This window comes from Onychomys torridus, chromosome 2 (genome assembly GCF_903995425.1).
Source record: "Onychomys torridus chromosome 2, mOncTor1.1, whole genome shotgun sequence".
NCBI classification, from domain to species: domain Eukaryota; kingdom Metazoa; phylum Chordata; class Mammalia; order Rodentia; family Cricetidae; genus Onychomys; species Onychomys torridus.
Genome location: NC_050444.1, coordinates 123,233,923 through 123,256,382, shown reverse-complemented (window position 1 = coordinate 123,256,382; position 22,460 = coordinate 123,233,923). Strand labels below are relative to the sequence as shown.

At 46.7% G+C, this 22,460-nt stretch overlaps 1 protein-coding gene across 1 annotated transcript in view; it reads right to left on the bottom strand.

The window, feature by feature from the left end:
• Nucleotides 1-22,460, bottom strand: part of Dhcr24 (24-dehydrocholesterol reductase) — a 29,240-nt gene that overhangs the window by 4,560 nt on the left and 2,220 nt on the right. Inside the window, exons 2-6 of the mRNA XM_036179136.1 lie at nucleotides 21,138-21,293; nucleotides 11,847-11,952; nucleotides 11,190-11,308; nucleotides 9,515-9,778; nucleotides 4,765-4,908 (exon numbers count right to left, since the gene is read on the bottom strand). Coding sequence (XP_036035029.1) covers nucleotides 4,765-4,908; nucleotides 9,515-9,778; nucleotides 11,190-11,308; nucleotides 11,847-11,952; nucleotides 21,138-21,293 — 789 coding nt within the window. The remainder of the gene's footprint in view (nucleotides 1-4,764; nucleotides 4,909-9,514; nucleotides 9,779-11,189; nucleotides 11,309-11,846; nucleotides 11,953-21,137; nucleotides 21,294-22,460) is intronic.

The window sequence follows — 22,460 nt, the reverse complement described above, 5'->3', positions numbered from 1 at the left end:
TTCCAAAGCCCCGTCCTGCCATATGCTTCAGTCACTCATTCCAGTAATCTCCCTCAAACTGCTTCCTCCTCAGGCTCTTGGCCACCTCTGCTAGGGCCCCAGGGATGACCAAGGATCCCAGTATCTCCTTCCTTACCCATGTAATCCCCCGCCACCCACCCACCCACCCACCCACCCACTGGCTAACGAATGAAAACGGCAAGCCTGGTGCTGGAGAGATGGCTCAGTGGTTAAGAGCACTGACTGCTCTTCCAGAGGACCCGGGTTCAATTCCCAGCACCCACATGGCAGCTAGCAACTGTCTATAACTCCAAGATCTGACACCCTCACACAGACATTCATGAAGGCAAAACACCAATGCAAATAAAATAAAAAAATAAATTAATTTTAAAAAGTCATGTATCACAAGCGAGGCTTTTAAAAAGAAAGAAAGAAAGAAAATGGTAACCCCTAATGGAAGGATGACATAGGTGCCCTAGGTTCTCAGGCCTCTCTTACTTAACAGGAGGATGAAAGTCAAAGAGAATCTATGTATGTATGCAAATGCATGCCTGTGGAGGTCACTTATGGAGGTCAGAGGACAACTCTGGGTGTTGTCCTTGCCTTCCACCTTGTCTAAGATAGGGGCTCCTTCGTTGGCTGCTGCCCTGTGGGCCAGGCTAGCTGTCTGGAAAGCTTCCAGACTCTCCTGCCCCATCTCCCTTTAGAGGTTCTGGGATTATACATGTGGGCCATCATGCCTAGCTGTCAGTGGCTTCTGGGGATTCAAACCCAGGTCCTCAGTCTCGAACAGCAGCAAATGCTTTACCCACGGAAGCATCTCTCTAGACCAAAGTATTGTCATGACAGTGGGTCCCCTCCTCCGGTCCCCCCACCCCATTGTGCTAGGGATTAAACTTATGGCCTCATGTGTGTTAGTAAAGTACCATATCCCTGAGCCCCAGCAAGTACTCATATTTCTATTTAAAAAATGAAGAGTAAAATCTATGCTAATAACTTAAAAATGAATGTTTTACTTATTATGCAAATATTTATGACGGAACAAAGGAAAAGGCTTTATATTTTAGTACTCAGTGGCACTCTAGACCTGTTTTGTGCACCAGCCTGACAGGTTACCTAGCTGGCCCTGAACTTGGTGCTGCTCAGTGACTCAAGTGGGGGAGGGGAGGGAGGGAGGTGTTTGAGCCAGCCAGGCTAGGCCCAGGTGAGGAGTGGATTGACTCATCACCCAGAATGCAGGTTCAGCGGGTTCTTTCAAAGACCTTTTCTTCTACAGGGGGGAAGGTGCATTGAAGGCAGCCAATGGAAGGCTAGACGCATCAGTGGGAAGCCTACATATTGAGACTGTGTGTGTTCTTTATCGGAGAGGTCTCAGCTTCCATAACTTCTGTAACTCCACCTAGCTGGGTGCTCCACCCACTCCCCAGAGACTCAGGGAGTTGAGTTCCTCCTCAGGAAACCACCCTTGGCAGAAGGGAGTTGCCTCACACAGGCCAGGAGGAGAGGAAAAAGCCTGGTCAAGGGGCAGAGGTGTGGGGAAAGTCTATTGATCTCAAGGGGAACAACGCTCTGAAGGGCAACTCTGCTTGGAGCTCCTGTGGGCCAGCTGAAGCCTTCCTTGTGACTGACCGCTCGGCGGCTGCTGTTGCCCGGTCTTTTGCCCATTTCCCTGCATTTCTAAGTCCCAAGAGTAAATAAAGTCCACGTAAGCAAACACAGGCTTAAAACACCTGTTCTTCCAGTTCCTTCCTGTAAATGAAGTCGATGTAGGACAGTGTTTACTTAATAGCGCACCAACATGACAAGCTTCATTTTTGAGCATAGACTGTGAAGCAGTTAAAAATCTTATCTCCTTAGGAGATGGGGCTCAGCGCCCCTCAGCTGGAGTGGGTTCAATTAAATGACACACGTTGCTAACACTTGGGATGTGGCGGGAGTGACGGGAAACCATGACATGGAAGGCATACTACAGAATCTGCCTGAGTCTCTCTTGGGTGATCTTTTGTGGGGGACACCAACCGCTCTGCTGTTAGGCAGTTCAAGGAGCCCATGGGGTCATGAGTAAGGGCTTCCTCCATCCATCACCCTCCCCCACACACTCACGGATCCCTCACTGGAGCCTGAACCACTGCGATCCTCTTACTCCGCTTTTATGGCACCCCTCAATGAGGCCCAGACTGCTGCACCCTCTCATCCTACACTCATGGGTACCCCCTCACCCCACATCCATGGTGCCCCTCAATAAAGCCTGGACTGCTGCAACCCCTCACCCACATTCATGGCTCTCATCACTGAGGCCTGGGCCACTGTGTCTCCTCACCGTCACTGATTCCCTCCCGGCTTCTGAACCCCTGCGTTCACATTCACCCATGTTCACTGCAGCTCTGCTTTACGGAGTCTGGGGTCACCGTCACCCTCATTGGCACTCATATTTGGTGATTTTAATAGCCACACCTATGATCTACTGGTACCCCAGCTCCCCAGCCCGCTTGCCTTTATCTTCCAGCAATCTTATTTTTTGCTGAGCTCAGCTACTGCTCTCAGAACAGCTGACAACATTGTCACCACGGCGATCTAATCTCAGAGCCAAACTAGTCCCGGTGCATCTTTTCCCAGACCCACCCATACCATGCTCACTCACTGCAGATCGGATCACTGTGTCACTGCAGTGCTCTGTGGCAGCAGAACTCAGTTGCCGGAGTATAAAAGTATCATCTAGTTGGTCCTTTAAGACTGCTTCCTGAGCCCCGGACGATCAGTATCTATATTCATCTACTCCACGGTCCCTACTGTCCAACCTCCCCGAGAGGTGGCCCACTCCACCCACCTGGCACCCACTGTCACAGTATAAAGAGCCACAGCCACAAGCTGGCTTTGCCATGAGTTCATGGTCACTAGTCTCAGGAAGCTGAATCCCCTGGTCATCCCCAGTCAATGAACTTCCTATTCTGTAAGGGGCAATTCACAGCCACCCCCCTCCCCACAAGCTGCCACCATGCTCTGGCTAAAATTCCCACTTCTGATTTCATTAAGAAATTACAGACAACCAGAAGGGAACTCCCTCAACTTCCCACCTCCCAGCTGTCACCCACTTCAAGTGACTGCTCCCTCCTACACATGCTACCACCATGAGGCCACGTTCTCAGCTGAGCCAAGGAGCCATCATCCCCCTCTATAAACACCCCCGCCCTGTAATGTCGTTCTCCCCGTCAGCCCTAGGACACCCTGTCACCTCTCCCAGAAACAAGAGTCTTTCTCTTAGTGCCACCTTCTCCCGGCTTCGGTCCCGTGTCTATTTGTCACTTTTAGTTGGCCTCTGAGATTGGTTTTCACATCCCACGCTTTCAAGCTCAGCCTTCTGGGTTTCACCTGCTATTCAAAGCTGATTCGATCCCTTCATTTAACTTAGCATTGACACTTTCCTAAGGGTCCCCTGGGCTCTGGCTAAGGGACCTTCTCTTCTGCTGGTTCCTCTCCCCGAGGCTGTAGGGGACCCAGGGCTGGGCATCTTCATGTGCCCACTATCATGGCTTTAAATGGCATTTCTCAAAAAAAAAAAAAAAAAAAAAAAAAAAAAAAAGCAAGGTGTGGTGGACGGGCCTGCGAGTTCTGCATTTGGGAGCTGGAGGCAGGGAGAGTGAGGCTAGTCTCGGTGACTAAAGATGAGCACGGGCTACATGGGACCTTATCTCAAAAACAAAACGAACAAAACCCCCACAAACTCAAAAACATTTCACGATGCCCATGGTCTCAACCTCTGCTGAGACCCTCTGGTCCTCACACAAATAGCTGACTGGCGACCAACTGGAGGCCCCACCTGTGTGCTCCAAGAAGTACCTTCAGCAGATCTGCTCCAGGCAGAATTTCCAGGGTCCTTTGCCAGGCCCTCCCCGCTTCCCGTGGTGGGTAGGGGGCCTCCTTCGCCTAGTTCTTGGGTCTCCAACCTCGAACTCATGCCAATCTGTCTGGAGATCCTGTAGGTCGGCTCAGCTGTCACAGTCCCTCACGCTGCCTTTCTCCTTTTACCTCCCAACAACAGTGATGTTTCCTCTCTTTCCACGATCGCCCCCAACCCACTGCACTCCCCTTCCAACTACCAAAGGTATTCTTTAAGATTAAAAATACAAAGTAGGACACACCACCTTCCTGCTCAAAGCATCCACCGGCTTCCTATGACACCTAGAATAAAGCATTAAGTTCTCACTTGACCTACAAGGAGCCATGTGACCCAGCCTCTGGCTGCTATGTGACCTCATTCTGCACCCTGGCCCTAGGCTCAGCAACGCTGCTGTGTTTCAGACATATGCAGCCTGCACTGGTTAATTCTCTTAGCCCACGCTCGCTGGCCGTCCCTCTGCCCAGGAGCTGTCCTGGAGCTTCTGTGTGGCCTGTCCTCCTGTCCACTCTAGACACAATCTCACCTCAAGGCTGAACTGGACTCTCCCCTCACCCCTGTGCACAACCTTTCCCCCTCTTGCTCTGGCTCCACCCTGAGCTAAAATCTCTCTGTTTAGTAAGGATATAATGTCTCCTGAAAGAAAGAAAGCAGGTCTGCCTTCCCCAAAGTATGGCCCCACTCTGTGTCAAGAGTGAGAGCCAACCTCTCACTGCAGGTGGCTGTGCCCAGCCCACAACATAGGAACTGTTCTGCTGGACGGTGAGGACAAGACCATTCACTTCGCCAAGAGGACAGAGAATTGTGGCCACAACATGAATGGCCCGCTGTCCCAGAGGAGCCAGGGCCTTGAGAGAGCTGAGCCTCACCTGGAGCTCCCAGAAGATGCTTCGTGTGTGGCGGTGATAGTAATGCCTCAGGGGAATGTACTCAAGGCCCTCGCGGTTGGTCTTCAGGTAGTTCTCCACATGCTTGAAGAACCACGGCTTGTAGTAACTGCCAATGCTATTCAGCTGAAATGACAGGAGAGCATTGTGATCAGAGAGGGCCAGGCACCACCAGGGAGCCACCAGGGAGCAACAGTCAATCCCCTTGGCCTTTTCAAAGCTCTGACATGTCAACTGTGGCCTTGGAGCGTCTTCAAAGCCAGGCGGGCTGGGCACAGCAGGCACTCCACAGCAGAGAGAGGTCGCTCAGTGACCTTAGAGCTGTGCACAGGGCCATGGAGCTGGCTCTGGCAGGCTAGGGAATTCAGTGGCCCATCTTAGCCAGCTTCCTGCTTCCAGCAGAAGCCAATGTTCACGGTGTCGATGACAATTCAGGGCTCTGTACAGGTTAGCTCCACCGCCCTCACCGAGCCAGTGTGGACCACCCTCACCGCAACCCACAGCTCCAGCCAACCATGGCACTTTCCTGCTGTTCCCCGACTTGGCTCCAGTCCTCTGGGTTTGGCACTTTCGTTATAGTCTCCCTCTCCTGGAGGGAAGCTCCTAGGTTACAGGTGCTAGCCCTGGGCTCTGTGTCCTCCAATGCCTAAATGACAATTTGGACTGTTGTCTTAGGGGTTCTCGGAGGTTTGGGCCTTGATCTGCCTGGTTCTAAGATGACTTAGCTGCTCAGACCCCCAGCTCCTTCTCCCCTGAAATGAATTCTGGGCAGGATGGGAGGAGAGAATGTTCTAGGGATGGGCAGCTGGCCAAATGTTGTCCAGCCCTACTCTAGCTGTGTGAACCGGTGCGAATTAACAATGAAAAAAATAGACATTATCTAATATATATATATATATATATATATATATATATATATATATATAAATTCAAGGCTTTATTTCTCTCTCAAAACAAAACAAAACAAATTAAAAAAAAACAAAAAACCACAAACCAAAAAACCAGACCAAACCATACTGTACATACTGTGTATCAATCTGCTCTTCCCATGTATAACCCATGAGGCTGATCCTTTAGCCTGTCTGTCTCACTCTGTATATGGCAAGATATTGATACTTCTGACTGGAGTGGCTGTACAGATCAAAACACACAACACAGGACACACCTAGCAGGGGCCTGGCCCACAGTGAGCCACAGCATCAGTTCCTTGCCCCTCCCCCTGGCTTTCAGCCTTTCCCTCTGCAGCCAGCACCCGTCACTTCGCTCTTGTGGAGCCTTATCTGCGGCAGGCACTCTGTGGGGAGGAGCGTGGGAGCTGCAGTTGGCTAGACGGTTTTGCCCAAGCTGGCTTCCCTGTGGATAGTGAGGCCTTTGCTTGGTAAGAGAAGGGGACCGAAACTCAGCAGCAGACGGAGCAATTTGATCTGAGGCGGCTGAGGCCTGGCCACTTGCCTGGCAGTGGCATCCACTGTGTAATTAAGTCGAAATTAGGAGTGCCTAGGTCCAAGGTCTTAGGGAAACATTGTACCAGAGAAGCCCTGAAACAATAAATAAGCCAATCTAACCACCACTCAGGACACACGGCAGCGGTGAAGGCCAGGTGGCCGCAGAAGCTCACTCTGGCTTTACCACAGCCACAGAGAGCTGCTCCCACCTGGTGGTAAAGTGGGTTACATCTTCACAGAGAGCCTCACCCTGGATGGTGCCACCAGATGACCCATCACAGTGCTTGCCTGGCTTCTAAACTAGGACACTTGACCACTACTCTGCTGTCCCAGTCTTGCTTGCTAGGTCAAAAGGCAAGAACAAGAACCTCTGGCCTCTGGGCTTTTCTGGAGGGGCTTGGCCTGGAGGAGCTCCTGGAAGGGTCTTGGGGGGATTGGGTCAGGGGTCCAAATTCTTCAAAAAGCCTAACAAATCCTTTTAGCAATACCACTTTGATGGCATCTAATCCATCAGACAATGGTAAAGTTACTTTGGTATGGCGGGTGGCTTCTCTCCTTGCTCCTTCCCCTCAGCTTTACCCTGTAGACAGTCTCTTAGGAAATGCCCCGGAGAAGCTGGAACACCTCTGGACCAGATTCCCCTGATAGGTGAATAGGGGTGGGGGGTTCACCATGACTAGGCTTGAGGCCAGGGAGAGCCAGAACACTTCAGCTCCATGGCTTCTGTTGCCACTAATGCTCCTGGATGCCCTCCTCCAGACATGTGTCCTCCTCCTCCTCCAGACATGTGTGCCACCAGCAATCAATGCTGTGGATGCTGCTAAACTCTAGAAGCTGGGACCCACATGAACCAGGAGCAGAAACCAGAACGTAAACCCGCTGGGTATCTCCAGGAGTCTCCCTTCACTGGACCTCATGTTCTAATATGGAGAGGGGACTGTTCCACAAGACTTGGGAGTCCTTTTTGGTTACTGTATTTTACAAGACATACTAGGTAAGCACTCTGCCACTGAAACCTTAGCCCTCTTCTCCAATTAAACAAAACCAAACCAAAATTGATTGATTGATTTTGTGTGTGTGTTGTGTGTGTGTGTGTGAAACAGACACATTTGTGGAGTTTGTTCATTCCCTCTGCCATGTAGGTCCCAGGGATCAAACTCAGCTCTGGTGGGAAGTACCTATATCCACTGAGCCATCTTGAGGCCCCCAATTTTAAAACATTCAAATATGTAGGTACAGATCAAGAACCTTAAGAGATGCCTATACTTTGGTGTGTAATTCTACTTTAAGATATTCTTCAGGCTCTCACTGATCCACTAATTAAGTTAAAAATCAAAGCAAACAAAACTGGGAGCAACTTAAATTATTTCCAACTGTGGACAGTAGTTTTGTTTTTTTTTTCTATAAGCAACAGACAGGGGATTTGCTCATCACACTGTTCTGAAGACAGCAAATCAACAAAGGCAGCAGAGCACAGGCCAACGCTTACCCACCGGGCAAGACAAATTTGAAGAGGCCATCACAGATAAAGGCAGACAAACTAGGAAACAAAACAAAGATGTGTTCACCCCTGCAAGTAACAAGAGAGCTACAAAATAAAGAGGAACTATTTTTAACCTTATCAGATTGGCAAAAATCAAAGTGTGATACTCTCACTACAGTTGGCAAGAATGTAGGGGAAAGGCCTTCAGCCACCTGTTGCTGGATGCGGGCGTGAACACAATGACGCCACTGAGGGCTCTGTGGTTTCAATCACCCATATTTAGGGTGCTCACATCTTGGCTCAGGATTCCATTTCATTCAGAAAAATGTTGGTATGAAAGGACAAGAAAAGAGTCTTGAATTAGGCCAAGTACTTATATTCAACCAAGTGGTTTGGAATAGGATAAAATCAGCACGTGCCCAACCACATACGTTGGGAAATGCACAGCCAATTGTGGAAGTGGTTATCGTGTGTGTGTGTGTGTGTGTGTGTGTGTGTGTGTGTGTGTGTGAAAACATGCACCTTATCTTTCTTACATATTCAACATTGTCATACTAGTTTATTATTTAAAAAGTGTGAAAAAGGTTTTATGTATGTATTAAGGGGGCGGTAAATAAATGAGGAACAGCTAGCTCTGGGTCACATGTGTAGGTGGGGGTCTTTTACTTGTTTATACTTCCAGGTCTCTTACAGTGAGCACAAATCCTTTCTGAATGGAGGAAAAAACTCCCACTATTAAAAATCTACTTTGTTGCCGGGCTGGAGAGATGGCTCAGCGGTTAAGAGCATTGCTGCTCTTCCAGAGGTCCTGAGTTCAATTCCCAGCAATCACATGGTGTTTTACAACCACCCGTAACGAGATCTAGACCTCTTCTGGTCTGCAAGGACACATGAAGGCAGAATACTATATACATAATAAACAAATATTTAAAAAAAAATTACTTGGTTGCCAGGCATGATAGCACACATCTTTAATCCTGGCACTTGGGAGGCAGAAGCAGGAGGATCTCTGAATTTGAGGCCACCTTGGTGTAAATAGTGAGATCCAACCAAGGCCACATAGTGAGACAAACAAAAAATAACAACAAATACATTACGTAGTTGACTCACACCCATAATTCCAGAACTCACACTCAAGAGACTAAGGCGAGAGGATGGCTATCAGTTGGAGGTTAGCCTGGGCTACACAGTGAGTTCCAGGACAGCCTGAGCTACTATGTAACCCTATCTGAAAATAAAGATTAAAACATTACACACGGCCGGGCGGTGGTGGTGCACACCTGTAATCCCAGCACTCGGGAGGCAGAGGCAGGTGGATCTCTGTGAGTTCGAGGCCAGCCTGGTCTACAGAGCTAGTCCAGGACAGGCTTCAAAAGCTACAGAGAAACCCTGTCTCGAAAAACAAAACAAAACAAAAAAAAGTAAAAAAAAATTACACACTTGTTATGTATAATTAAAATATATGTTAATAAAACATTAAACATTGTACGGTGAAAGCTGAGGGTGTGTACCCATTTGGTTTGGAAGAGTATCAAGGTAACTGCTCAGTCTTGCCCCTGTCATCCTGTGGAAATTTAAATTAACCCTTGGAGAATCCGATTCCTCATCTATGGCATGGATTGTCATCAGACATTAGGTTTTGTCTACCACAAAGGGGGGCACATGACAGGCAGGAGGAGGAGACAGGACTCTTGTGGCCCCAACACAGCTCTGAAGGAGCCTGTTCCCTATATCCTGGTGGGCTGCCACAAGGAACAGTCTAGAAGAGGCCCAGCCCCAGCCCACCTTTCTTCCCCTGGCCTACCTTGCTAGGTTCTACGTCATCCGTCATGACCCCTGTCATGATGACAGCCTCATCTAGGGAGTACAGCAGCCCTTCCACGAAGTGGTTCTCCAGCCGCTGGGACTCCCGGGTGAATTTCTCACAGATGGCCTCCAGGCCCCGAACTGGCTCAAACCGCAGCTTGACATACTTCTTGGCAGGGATGATACGGATCTCAGCAGCCACCAGGAAACCCAGGGTCCCACAGGACCAGGGCACCGCGTAGAAAAGATCTGAGTTTTCAGACTGAAACAGAATTGGCACATGCTGAGAGCTTGTTCTCTAGACATGGTCAGTAAAGGGACATAGGGCCTGGGCTGGATTCCTGCCTGTTGCTATCTTGGGCAATGTACAATATCATCAGCGCTCGATTTTCCCTCCACAGTTTCCACTTCATATTTAATCTCCTACTGCTCCCTATATCAGGGATGCTCAGCTAAACAGCATCCACTACCTGCTGCTGAGGCTAGCCCCTGAACCACATGCTACCCAGCAAGGTAGTAACCAAAGACCCCAGAGAGGCTCCAGTGCAGGCTACATGAGCTAGATCCTTCTAGAGTCAGGGTAGCCAAGAGGCATGAAAATGTGAAAACGCCCCCTCCTGAGCTGGTGCTAAAAGAGAGACTGCCTCTCCTGGCATGCTTCACCTTATATTCAGGGCCTGGCAGGGCATTGCCCCACTTTGGACAGGTAAGGAGCATGTATCTCTATAAGCTGACCTGCCTCAGTCAGGCTCTCCCAACTCTGAAATAGTGTTCTCCCTACAGCCCCTCGTCAGGTTCTGAACACCTAACCCTACTTGTCCCAGAGACGGACACTGCCTTGTCCATTGCCCATTCTAAGTTAGATGTTTTACGTCTCCAAGAGCCCTTTTCCAAAAAAAAAAAAAAAAATCCAGCCTCGGGCTGGTTTATCAATAGGCCAGCAGTGTGCCATCTCTAACCTGCATTGCCTTAGGGGTAGGCAGGACAGGGAGCAGGGTGACAGGGGACTAGACAAGGAAGTTTTGTGGCAGGCAGCAGGAGCCTCTGGCACAGGAGGACTCTGTCAACCAATCCCTCCCCTAGGCTACTAGCTCATTTCACTGTCCAGGTCACAGCAGCATAAACTCCCAAAACTGCACCCCTGGCTCCATGCCGGGAACCGACATTGCACCCTCCCGCTCCAGATCTCACAGCTGCAGAGGGCCCAGCCTCAGAGGAGCCTTCATCTCCTTTCTCCCCACAACCAGATAACAGGGCTCAGTGAGCGTGTAGGAAGATGCGCTGAACCAATGTGACATAGTCCTTGGCTGACTGCGGCTTATTTATTCCAGACCGGAATTCCTGAGCTAGTCATCTTTCCTTGGACTCTCTTCTGTGAGGTACAGGCTCTGGAGGCTCTGATGTACCCACCTTGAACCCAATGACCCAGGTTTAAGTTCTAGCTGTGGAGAATTTACTGTGTGACCTTGCGTAGGTTATTAGCCTCTTTGTGCTCGAGTTTCCTATTTGACCTCACAGTTTGTTGGAGAAGACAACATGCAGGAAGCATTCTTAACAGTACCTAAGTGCATTTTAGGGGCTGTACAGCCCAATAGATGTATTTAAAGTGACGCACCCAAGGACAGCCACCTCCCTGACTTCACAGTCCCTCACACGCCCATCTCTGAACTTACCGGCGTGCAGCGCACAAAGCTGCCATCTGCCAGGATCAGCTCATATGCAGTGCAGATGTGTTGGAAGAGGCCGTACTTGTGGGATGATGACTCGATGCCTGTGCCCATGATCAGGCCCCCTGCAGAGACACGGATGTCAGCAGGGAAAGCTGTGGTGTGCAGGGTGGGGCTGGCGGAAGTGGAGCTGCTAAATTGATGCTCTCCAGTCATCAATTTGGAGAGAAAGAGTGAGAAGGTCTCCTTGAGACCACCCACCCTCACCCCTGGTCAGCCTCAGAGGTTAAAAAAAAAAAATCTGTGTGTGCATCCACTTTAAGAGGAACTTTACTGAAAAGAGAGGTGACTGGGTGGCAGGGTGCTATGACCTATGGGAAGATGCTGCCCCTGGAAAAGAGCTTTGAGGAGGGGGGACCCTACAGGGAGAGGAACCAAAGGTATTCTGTGTGCAACACCAGTAGAACCAGAGCAATGGACTGTCATGAGGGAGCTGACAGGGTCAAAACATCTGACTGCTCAGAAATGGAGCATGGCCATTTCTGGCCCAAAGGGAAAAGCAGCTGTCACAGAGAAGATCTGCTATACAGAAGGGGGTTGACGTTCCTCCACTGTGACACCCGGGACCACCTAGCCCTCCTGCCGTGAACACGGAGTACTCACCCACTGTGAGGTCATCGAGCTCAGGTAACACAGGTAAGGTCCAGCCAATGGAGTTCAGCAAAGCTGTCACCTGACCCATAGACACCAAGGGCTCCACTCGAACAATCTGTAGATGGGACAAGAGGGAGGCTGGGCTGAGGGAAACAGCAAACCCAACAAGAATGCCTGCACAGAGAATGACAGACACCTCAGCCTTCCCAAGCACTCAGGCTGGAGAGTCCTATACAGCCTTTATGGATCTTTCTAGAATACTATATTGGCTTTAATTACGGTGAATATGACTTCTGGTTCTGAGTCTGCTAGTGTGGAATGTCATCCTCTGGAAGATCTTGTATCTGTTGGATGTGGTTGCACACACTTGGAATCCCAGGAGAACAGCCTCAACTTTGAGGCCTTTGGGGCTATCTACTAGCAAGATCTTGTAAAAAAAAAAACAAAAAAACAAAAAAAAGAATGAAGACAAATCCCGAACAAACAGAATAAAATACAACAAATGCTTAGTTATTTTTTTCTAGATTATAGGAGAAATATTAATTTGGAAGTAACAGCAATCATCTAGTCTAGCTATTCACTTAGCAATGACAACCATGAAGCAGATCTGTCTTGCTTTTCCATATGTCTATGCTGCTCTTTTGTATGTTTTAATACAGCATACATATACACAAGCACAAACCCACACATACACATCTGTTTGACTACTAAAAATCTAGTACTAGAGGGGGCTGGATAGTTGGCTCAGCAGTTGGGAGGACTGGATGCTCTTCCAAAAGACCCGGGTTTGATTGCCAGCACCTGCCTGGTAGCTCACAACCATCTGCGACTCCAGTTCAAAAGGCGATGGCTGTCTTCTGGCCTCTGCAGGCACCAAGCATGCAAGTAATGCAGAAACACACATGTAGGCAACCACCCATACGTGTGAAAAAGAAGTTGGCATTAAAGATTGGGGAGACCACTCAGTGGATGCTAGGACAGACGTCCAGACTCCTGGTACTCAAGTAACTGCCTGGTAGACGTGACAACCTGCCCAGTGCATGAGAGCTGGAGACAGGGAGTCCTTACAGCAAGTTGGCCAGCCAGACCAGCCAAACTGACAAGTCTGGGCTCAAGTGAGAAACCCTGCCTCGATACGTACAGTGGAGCAATTACAGAAGACACCCAACTTGCTGTGGGATATTTGTATACTGTGCATAATGTGCTGCTTTTGTTTCCATAGGAGAAATGCTACGGAGGCCATCAAGATGGATAAAGATTAGATTCAAACAGGAGAGACCTCTTGATAGGAGAGGTGATAGTTCATCAGACAGCCTGACCATTCAATCCAAACTAACTTAGAAGACTAAAAAATGCCTTTCATTTGGATCAGGTATGGAAAAAATAATTTTTATTATTAAAAGATAATATTTTTTTCTGTTGTCAAAAACCAGGGGCTGGAGAGATGGCTCAGGTTAAGAGCACTGCTTGCTGCTCTTCCAAAGGTCCTGAGTTCAATTCCCAGCAACCACATGGGGGCTCACAACCATCTGTAATGAGATTTGGTGCCCTCTTCTGGCCTGCAGGGATATGTGCATTGTATTGTATACATAATAAATAAATTTAAAAAAAAAAAAAGGAATTTGTCAAAGTTAGGGTTGGGGCAGGGTTTTGTTTTTGTCTTTCCAGGAGAATAAAAGCATCCAATTAAAGAATCTGAAGACCACTGAACAAATGAGACATCGGAAGTATAAATCATCCAAAGAAAAATGTCCCAAGAAAAAGAGCAAAATTGGCCTAATGGAATAGCACTTATTTATAACAGAATAAAATTTCATAAGTCTTCACAAATATTTGTTTCTGTTGTTCTCTACAGACATAAAAGGCAAATAGTCTGTTTGTGGTCCCAATTCAGATAAAAATCAAAGCTGGCTCTGGAGTTGAAGCATGGCTCTCTCATTCTCTAAACCCAAGCATGATTGTTAAAGAAAAAATCCAAATTCCCTGTCTCATGTCAGAAGAGCCACCTGATATGGGACAGAAGAAACTAAAGGGACTAGTTTATTGTATAGTATTATCTCTAATTTATAAGATTACTGTATATATAATATATACTTTCTGTCATGATATTAATGGTCATATGGAGTACTAACTAATTCTAGAAGTAGGCTTCATCTAGCTTCCTGTACATGATTTCAGGCTTGAGCCTGAATCAGGTAACTAGGAATTAAGCTTGTGTACCCCGTATGTACTTAATAGATTGTGGTCTTTTAACTTCTCTGTGATCTGCTGCATATGATATTTAAAATGTTTAAGTTTTCTGCAGTGAACTGTGATCATTCCTAACAGTGATTTTTGAAGTCTTCAAAAAAGATGATGGGGCTCCCATAACAAAGATTCCACCTGGATTGTGGTGATGCCACTAAGCTGACAGACACCACCCAAAGAAACTAGAAACTACTCGGGACAATTTCAAGGCAGTTAGTTGAGATGGTCCAACCTTGCAGACTATCCAGCTAAGACTTTAGATAAGCCCTACACTTGCCCATCACAGAGACCAAACAAAAAATAGAACAGCCTGCTCTCCCAGGACTTGACCATTACCTCAGTTTTCCCAGGGTACCCTAAAGATTCTGTTGCCCCCAGTCAGTAGGAAGTAATTCTAAGAATTCCAAGAGGTAGGGTGGGTGCTTTTTGATTGTTCAGTGGGTTATGAATGTTTGTCATCATTTAGGGGGGTTGGTTGCAAATTGTTACTGGTCCTGGTAGAGGAGGAAACTAAGCAAGGGAGGTTGGATTCAAGGATCTCTTTCTGAAACAAAAAGAGGGGGGGGCATGGAAAGGATAAGGTAAAAGAATAGATTACTAAATCTACTTTAAACGAAAAAGCAATTATTAAATCTCAAATATTTTACATTGGTATGGATTTCTGTATATTGATACAAATTTAAGGTTATTTTTGTTATACTGTATATGTTTCTACTCTTGTTTAAGATATTACACCTAAGCAGCTCATAAAAAAAAAGTAATGTATAATTAAGAAATTCAGGTTAGTAGTCAGTCATCTATAATAATCAAACTTGTAGTCATGTTAGGTTGTTTTCAAGGCTAAACAGATATGTATTTTAGACAGCTAGGTGGTCTCCAAATACTTCAGAGACTTAGGAGATAAGGCATTTAAGATGTTTTAATAACCTAAGGCTTTTCATGAGTGAGACATATCTGCTTCTGGCAGCATAAATTTACTTCAAAAAAGGATGTTGGGCATTGAAGAACCTCCTTTGCTTTTGTTTTGGCAAAGTTAGCCACTAGGCAAGAAACTGCCCTTGCTTTGACTGCTGACAATATGCTGTCCAAATTGGATGAGCAGGCCACAAAAGAAAGCGATTGCCAAATTTTGCCAAGATGAGGTAGGACAGTCCTTCAAAATTCCTGCTTCACAGAAAGGTCTGTCAGATATTCTAGGCCTGTAGGCCAAAGATGGATGCCCCAAGGTTGCAGAGGAACCTTGGGTGACTGTCCAGGCAGCCAGATGCTTCTGTCATTTCTTAGTTTTGGAAGTTGCTTGTCCTGCACTTCCTGTTTAATCTGTTAATGATACCGGAGGAACAGGGAACAAACAAGGCAAGCTCTGAGATTACCCTCATCTGCCCAGAAGAGGGAAACCTGGGTAGAGCTTATATCACTACGATTTGCTAGACCAGAGCTGCAGAGGACCAATCAGAAAAGAGTTTGCAGCAGAGTCTGAGAACAGTGCTGCCCAGAGAAGAACACTTGGAAGAACTGCAAAGGGCACCACAGCAAATCTGACCAGGTATGGGCTGGTTATACACATACATCTCCCAAGGCTGAGGCCAGGGACCAGAAGCATCAGGGATGATTATGGGCAAAGACACCAGAAGGTCATCCAAGGCAGGGCACAGTATTTGTTCTCATAAACCAGCATGGAAAACTTGATTTATGGAGCCTTGGGCAGAGTCCTTAGAATGTCTTGCTTCGGTATCAGGGAAACAATTAATCCAGATTAAATGGTGCTCTGGTCCTACCACTAAGAAAATCAAGAACCAGCAGGATCAAATTGTTTCCAAGGAATTTAGCTGCCTCCTAGAAATACAACCTTAAGACATGTAGGAATGTAATACCCAATACCCACCAGGAAAAGGTCAGAATGGCAGAACTATTCACTATCCAATCAGCATGCAAAGAGGCAGGAAACTACAGCCCATAATGATGAGGGAAAAAAAAATCAAGCAAAACAGAAGAGCAATCAGGGACACCAACTAAATTCTTTATATTCAAATAGTATGCCTCAACGTGAGTAAGCACACGCATGCGTGCACACACCACACGCATGCACGCACACACACACACACACATGCACACACACACACATGCACGCACACACACATACACACACACACACACACACACACACACACACACACACACACACTCTCACTCTCTCTCTCTCTCTCTCACCACTCTAACACATATACAAATAAATAAAACTACAAAAAATATTAGCAAGACCCAGTGTCTGGAATGAAAGCTGCAGTGGACTGCGCAGACAGCAAACTGGGTATTACCGAAGAATAATTAATGAACTGGCATATAGGGCAACGGAAACCATCTACGGTGAGGCAGGAGAAATAACCTGAACAATCTGAAAAGGCCTAATACACCTGTAACAGCACTCTCCAAAGGAGAAGAGAAAAAAGAGAAGGCAGAAAAAAAAATGTCCCCTCCCCCAAATTTTCTACATCCTGTGAAAAAACCCAACAAATTCTAAGCCCAAGAATTTATGAAGAAAACCATACCAACAATATCACAATAAAGTGGTCAAACCCGGTAATAACAAAAACATTTTAACAGCAGAAAAGAGAGAGGAGGGGGAAAGCCTATTAAGAGGGCCGCTATTCTTTCTTTTTTCCCATGTATTTCTTTTGTTTGTTTTCTTTTTTTTTTTTTTTTTGAGCTAAAGATCAAACCCAGGGCCTTCTACCACTGAGCTAAATCCCTAACCCCTATTTTTGTTTTTTTTCAAGACAGAGTTTCTCTGTGTAGCCCTGGCTGTCCTGGAACTTACTCTGTAGACCAGGCTGGCCTCAAACTCAGAGATCTGCCTGCTTCTGCCAGAATTAAGTGTACGCCATCAGCGCCTTGCTGGAATTTAGTTCTCAGCACCCACATTGGGAGGCTTCCAAATCCCTGTAACTCCAGGATCCCATGCCCTCTTTTGGCCTGTGTAGACTCACACGTGTGTATGCACACACAGACACATAAATAAAAATAAAATACATTGAAATAAAAATTCCTGACAGAGTTCTTGCTAAAAACAATGCAAACAAGGGCAATGGAGTAAATTCTTCAAAGTACTGAGAGAACATGCCTGTCAACCTGGGAAAATGTGTATTTATATACATCGTGATGTATACAAGAAATGTTAGGAGTGCCTTTGAGCAAAAGGAAAACAGAGACATGTGTCTAGAATAGAAATGAAAAGTCAATAAGCTCCATGGACAAACAGATGCTATTATTTAAGTTTCTTTATACTGACAGTAATTCAGTGCGGAGCTAGGGAAAGTATGGCTAGAGCACAAAGGCAGGAGGAAGGAGATGGAAGTCTATTGTCATAAGATCCTTATACCATGTGTGGGATGAGACAGCATCACCTCTGACTGCAATGAGGAAAATGTATACTGGAAACCTTGAAGCAGAGCTACAGCTTAGTAAGCCAGAAAGGAAGCTAACACGGAATCGCTAAGAGTATTTGGTAATCCAAAAGAACCCAGGGAAGAAGAAAGAGACAAGGAACAGAGAACAAATCAGGCACATAAACGGACAACGGATGGCAGGTGACAGGCTTGAATCTCATCAAAAGGACGTTAGATGCAAAGGTCCTACCACCTCAATGAAGACAGAGGTTGTCAGGTTAAATTAAAAAAAAAAAAGACCCAACTGTGTGTTGGCTGTAAGAGAAACACACTTTATTAGGTCAACAGTAAAAGGATTAAATAATAACAATATATATAATATATATATATATATTATATATATAATGTGACCACTAGTCAAATGAAAAGCTATCAATATCAGACTAAATAGATTCCAGAGCAAAGAATATAACTAAGGATTGTTTTAAAAGGTAATCTCAGGGTTGGGGATTTAGCTCAGTGGTAGAGCGCTTGCCTAGAAAGCACAAGGCCCTGGGTTCGATCCTCAGCTCAAAAAAAAAAAAAAGGTAATCTCAGCCAGATGTGGTGGTGTACAGCTGTAATCCCAGCATTTGGGAGGAGGCAGTAGGTAGAGGGCTCAAGGCCAACCAGGGCTATATCTTTTCATAATGAAAGAAAGGGATTAATCAAAAGGACATAAAAAAAAAAGGTCTTAAACATATTTATTTATGCCTAGTAACAGAGCTTTGAAATACATGATTTGTCACTGATACATGACAGGCAGAGAACAAACTTGCAATTGCAGACTGACTTCAGTCTCTCTCATTGATGAGCAGAGGAAAGGTGTAAAGTCAGCTTTGAACAAGACTATGAGCCACAAGACCTAACTGACATTTGAGAACATGTCCCTCCAAACAGTGCACTCATATGAGCACACTAACCTGGAATTTTTTTTTTTTTAAGTTAAAGCATTCAATTTTCTGACAACAGCTAAATTAGATCAGAAATCCAAGATAGAAATAGTTGGCTAAATATCAGGAAACTAAACAGCCTGGTTATTAACCCAAGGCCAAAACATACAGCAAAAGGGAAACTAGAAAGTATTTTAGGGCTGGTGACATGGCTTAGTGGATAAAGAAAGACACTTGTCACCAAGCCTGAGTTTGATCCCACAGCTGTCCTCTGACCTCCACACTCCCGCATGGGCAATAAAATTCTGGTTTTCAAAAGACAAGCCATGGACTTAGAAAATATAGAATGATATTGGATTTTAAAAAATTAGCAAAGGATCTGAACAGGCCTCAGCAAGGATGACATGCCAACGGCCAGTCTGAACATAGAAAGGTGGTTAGGGTCTCCAGTCATTAGGGGAGAGCAAGCTAAAACCACAAGGAGACGCCACCACAACACACCATGAGGATGGCTAAAATCGAGGCCCACTATGCCAGGTTCAGTGATATGCAGCGGCAGACACACACACGGCTGGCGGGACTGTAAAATGCAGCTGCTCCTTAGGAAAACAACCAACCAAAGGGAGCAACTCCTGAAACGTGAACAAACATCCACCTGCCGAGTGACCCAGCCATTCTCCTCCTCCTCCGCATTTGTCCAAGGAGACACTTTTAAAGATTTACTATTTCTTTGAGATTTCTTTGTGTAATTTTAAACTATGTGTGTGTGTGTATCTGCGTGTGGGTTTATGTACACAGGTGCGCCCCTGGAGGACAGAGGTTTTGGGTCCTCAGACCTGGAGTTACAGGTGGCTGTGACCCCTCTGATGTGGATACCAGGAACCAAACTTGGGTCCTCTACACAAACAGTACATGTGCTTAGCCGATGAGCCACTTCTCCAGCCCCCATTTTAATTTAATTTTGATTTTTAAAATTGTGTGTGTGTGTGTGTGTGTGTGTGTGTGTGTGTGTGTGTGTTATCCAGTGGCTCCCCTGGAGCTGGAGTTGTAGGTGGCTGTGAGCTGCCTGACATGGTGGGTGATGAAGACTGAACTCATGAGCTGAGTCAGCTCTCCAGCCCCCAAAAAAGTCCTTGCATGTTTACAGAAGGCCTGCTCAGAAATGTTCCTGGGCCCTTTTGCCGTAATAGGCTCAAAGGGAAAATAACCTGATGTCCATCCACAGGTAAACAGCTAAAAAAACCTATCTAGCCATGCCAAGGATACTAGTTAGCAGCCAGACAGTACACGTCAGGCACACACGCTTCAATATGGATGCCTCTTGCTGGGCTGTGGTGGCACACGCCTGTAATCCCAGCACTCGGGAGGCAGAGCCAGGCGGATCTCTGTGAGTTCGAGGCCAGCCTGGGCTACCAAGTGAGTTCCAGGAAAGGCGGAAAACTACACAGAGAAACCCTGTCTCGAAAAACAAAACAAAACAAAATATGGATGCGTCTTAAAATACTCATTAGAGAACCCAGACCAAAGAAGCAAGCACTAAATGATTTCCTTCAATACTCTCCAAAATCCAGTGCTCATTTCTAACAACAGAAGCAGAACACTGTTAACCCAAGGCTGTGGGTGGAACAGGTAGGGAGGGGGTTAAGGGAAAGAACTACCAAGAGCTATGAGTAACCTTTTAAGGTTGTAAGGTGCGCTCGGTGTTTGAATAATGGTTTCACTGGTGCAAAGCTGTCAAAACTCATGTCAAAATTTATTACCCCGTTGCGCAGTTTAAACAGGTACAGTTTATTGGACGCCAGGCATCCATCAATTAAGCTGTCTTAAAGAAGGCACATGTGCTTTGGCAGGGTCTCCCAGTGATGAAATGCCATCAAGGGGAAACACTGTATGCAATGACTCTCTTGTTGCTAAATATTGCATTGTCCCATTAGAAACAAAAATGTAATAAAAATCTGTGTGTGGAAGATCTCTGATTACATATAAGCCCAATTCTCTTTTCCTCAAGCTATGTTTTGAGAAGCAGAATGACTGACTATACCTTATCGTAGCTAAAAGGCCCAGAAGCATTAAGAAGTAGACCTAGTAGGTGGCCAAAGAGTGCACATATTTCTGGGCGAGCTCTCCTCTCCTAGCTACCTTTCCCCGGCACATGCCTTTTTTCTTTTTCACCTGCACACTTTCTTACCAGGAAGGGGGTAAGCGGGTTCCCTTTTGTCGTTCATGTTTGCCGGTGATTTTTCCATCCCTAATTTTTTTTTAATAGAACTAAAATGATCAAAAGATTCCCTGGAGTTCTCAACTTGCATGATAGGCTATGGCCAGTCTTTCCTCCCATTGGCTGGTAGGCTTGGGAGGGCAACAATGGTAGGTAGAGCTAGTTAGTAATAAGCCTGAGCTACTGGCCAAGCATTTATAATTAATATAAGCCTCAGTGTGTTTGTTTGAAAGTGACTACGGGACAGAAAAACTCTGCCTTCACAGAGCCTTTACTGATGGCCTTGGTCCTGTCCACTCTGGGATGTCGTTGACTGAACTCAATTCCCTGTGAGTCACTCATACCAAGGGCAGTGTCCACCTGCTCCCAGAGACAGGGTACAGCACATGCTAACTTGGTTTTGTTTCTTTTTTTATTTTTCCTTTGGAGAAAGGGGCAGTACTGGGGATTGAACCTGGGGCCTTGTGAATACTAGGTAAACATTTTTACCACTGAAGTACAAGCCCGGCCCTCTCACCTGTTTCTTGGTGTCCACCTCCAGAATGTCCATCAGATTGATCATGATGTTCTTATGAGTCTTCTTGTACTTCCCAACCCGCAGTGAGACGGTGAGCCAGCCAGGACGCCCTGTGCACATGAAGGTCTTGCTGCCCTGTTCCTTCCATTCTCGTACCTGCAACCACAAGATGAGACTCAGCTGTCTCTATCTGGGATCCCCAGAGTGGCTCACAGGCTCTCTTTCAGGATAAAGGAGCTGGGAAAGATGCCTTTACTCAGGCAAGGTTGAGGAGGACGGTGAACCCCTGAGGGCCTTACCCTGTGGAGTCTCCCTGGCTCACAAGGCCAACAGAAGGGCCAATGTGTTGCTACTGTATAAGAAAGAACGAAAAAAAAGAGCTAGAAAACAAAGTATTCTGAAAACATTAAGTGGAAAGTTCAGGAAAGGCTTTACAGTGTTAACCGAGCAATTATAAAAATGATTCTCATCTCCAGTGTGCTCCCACCCGACTAGGCACCTACTCTACAGTCTTGTTAATTCTCTCAATGCCAGGGGGTTGAGATGAGCTCCCCTGCCCCACTTTTGCAGATGAGGAAACTTGTAAGATCATACAGCCCGTGACTGGCAAGGCCCAGATTCATAGCCAGGACTGACCAATCACAGAGCAGGGAAGACAGAGCCCAGAAGACAGATGGGCTTAGTCCACGGAAGAAGAGCTCCTTATGAAGCGTCTTCTGTGCCAAACCCTATTGTCAGCATCCACACATGCTAACTCATGTACCACTGTGACAGGGAGAGAGGGAGCAGCCAGCCAGTGGGCAGTGGTACTTTGGCAAACCTCCATGCCAGGGCAGAAAGGGTGCAGGGCCTGACCTGCTGCTGAGGAATAAAAGAAGTATCTTGTCCCTGCAGATGGAGAAGGGACGCACAGTGCGTGGCTGTCGTTAGGGTATCCAAGCACCGTCCATTTCCTCTTCATCTGCTTCTAGTAATTCCACTTCCCTCAACCCAGGTGAAGCAGATTCCACCCTGCTGGCCACAGTGACAGTTTTAGGAATGAGACTGTGATTCCAGTAGTCAAGCCTGGTCTGGTTCTGGGAGGGGTACGCTCTTTACCGAGGTGGGGGCAACACTGGCCGAATCTAAGGCAGAAACTGTTGGGGACTCGGCAGGAAAACAGCACCCCATGGGAATGAAGTCAACTCAGGGGAAGGAAGAGCCAAGGAAGACATGACAGGAGAGATGGAGGAGAACGGGAGAGAGGGTCCTGGACTCAGTCACACCTCAGCCAGCTGGACCGCTGGACTTCTCAGGACATAAGCCAGTGCAGCTCCTTTGTAC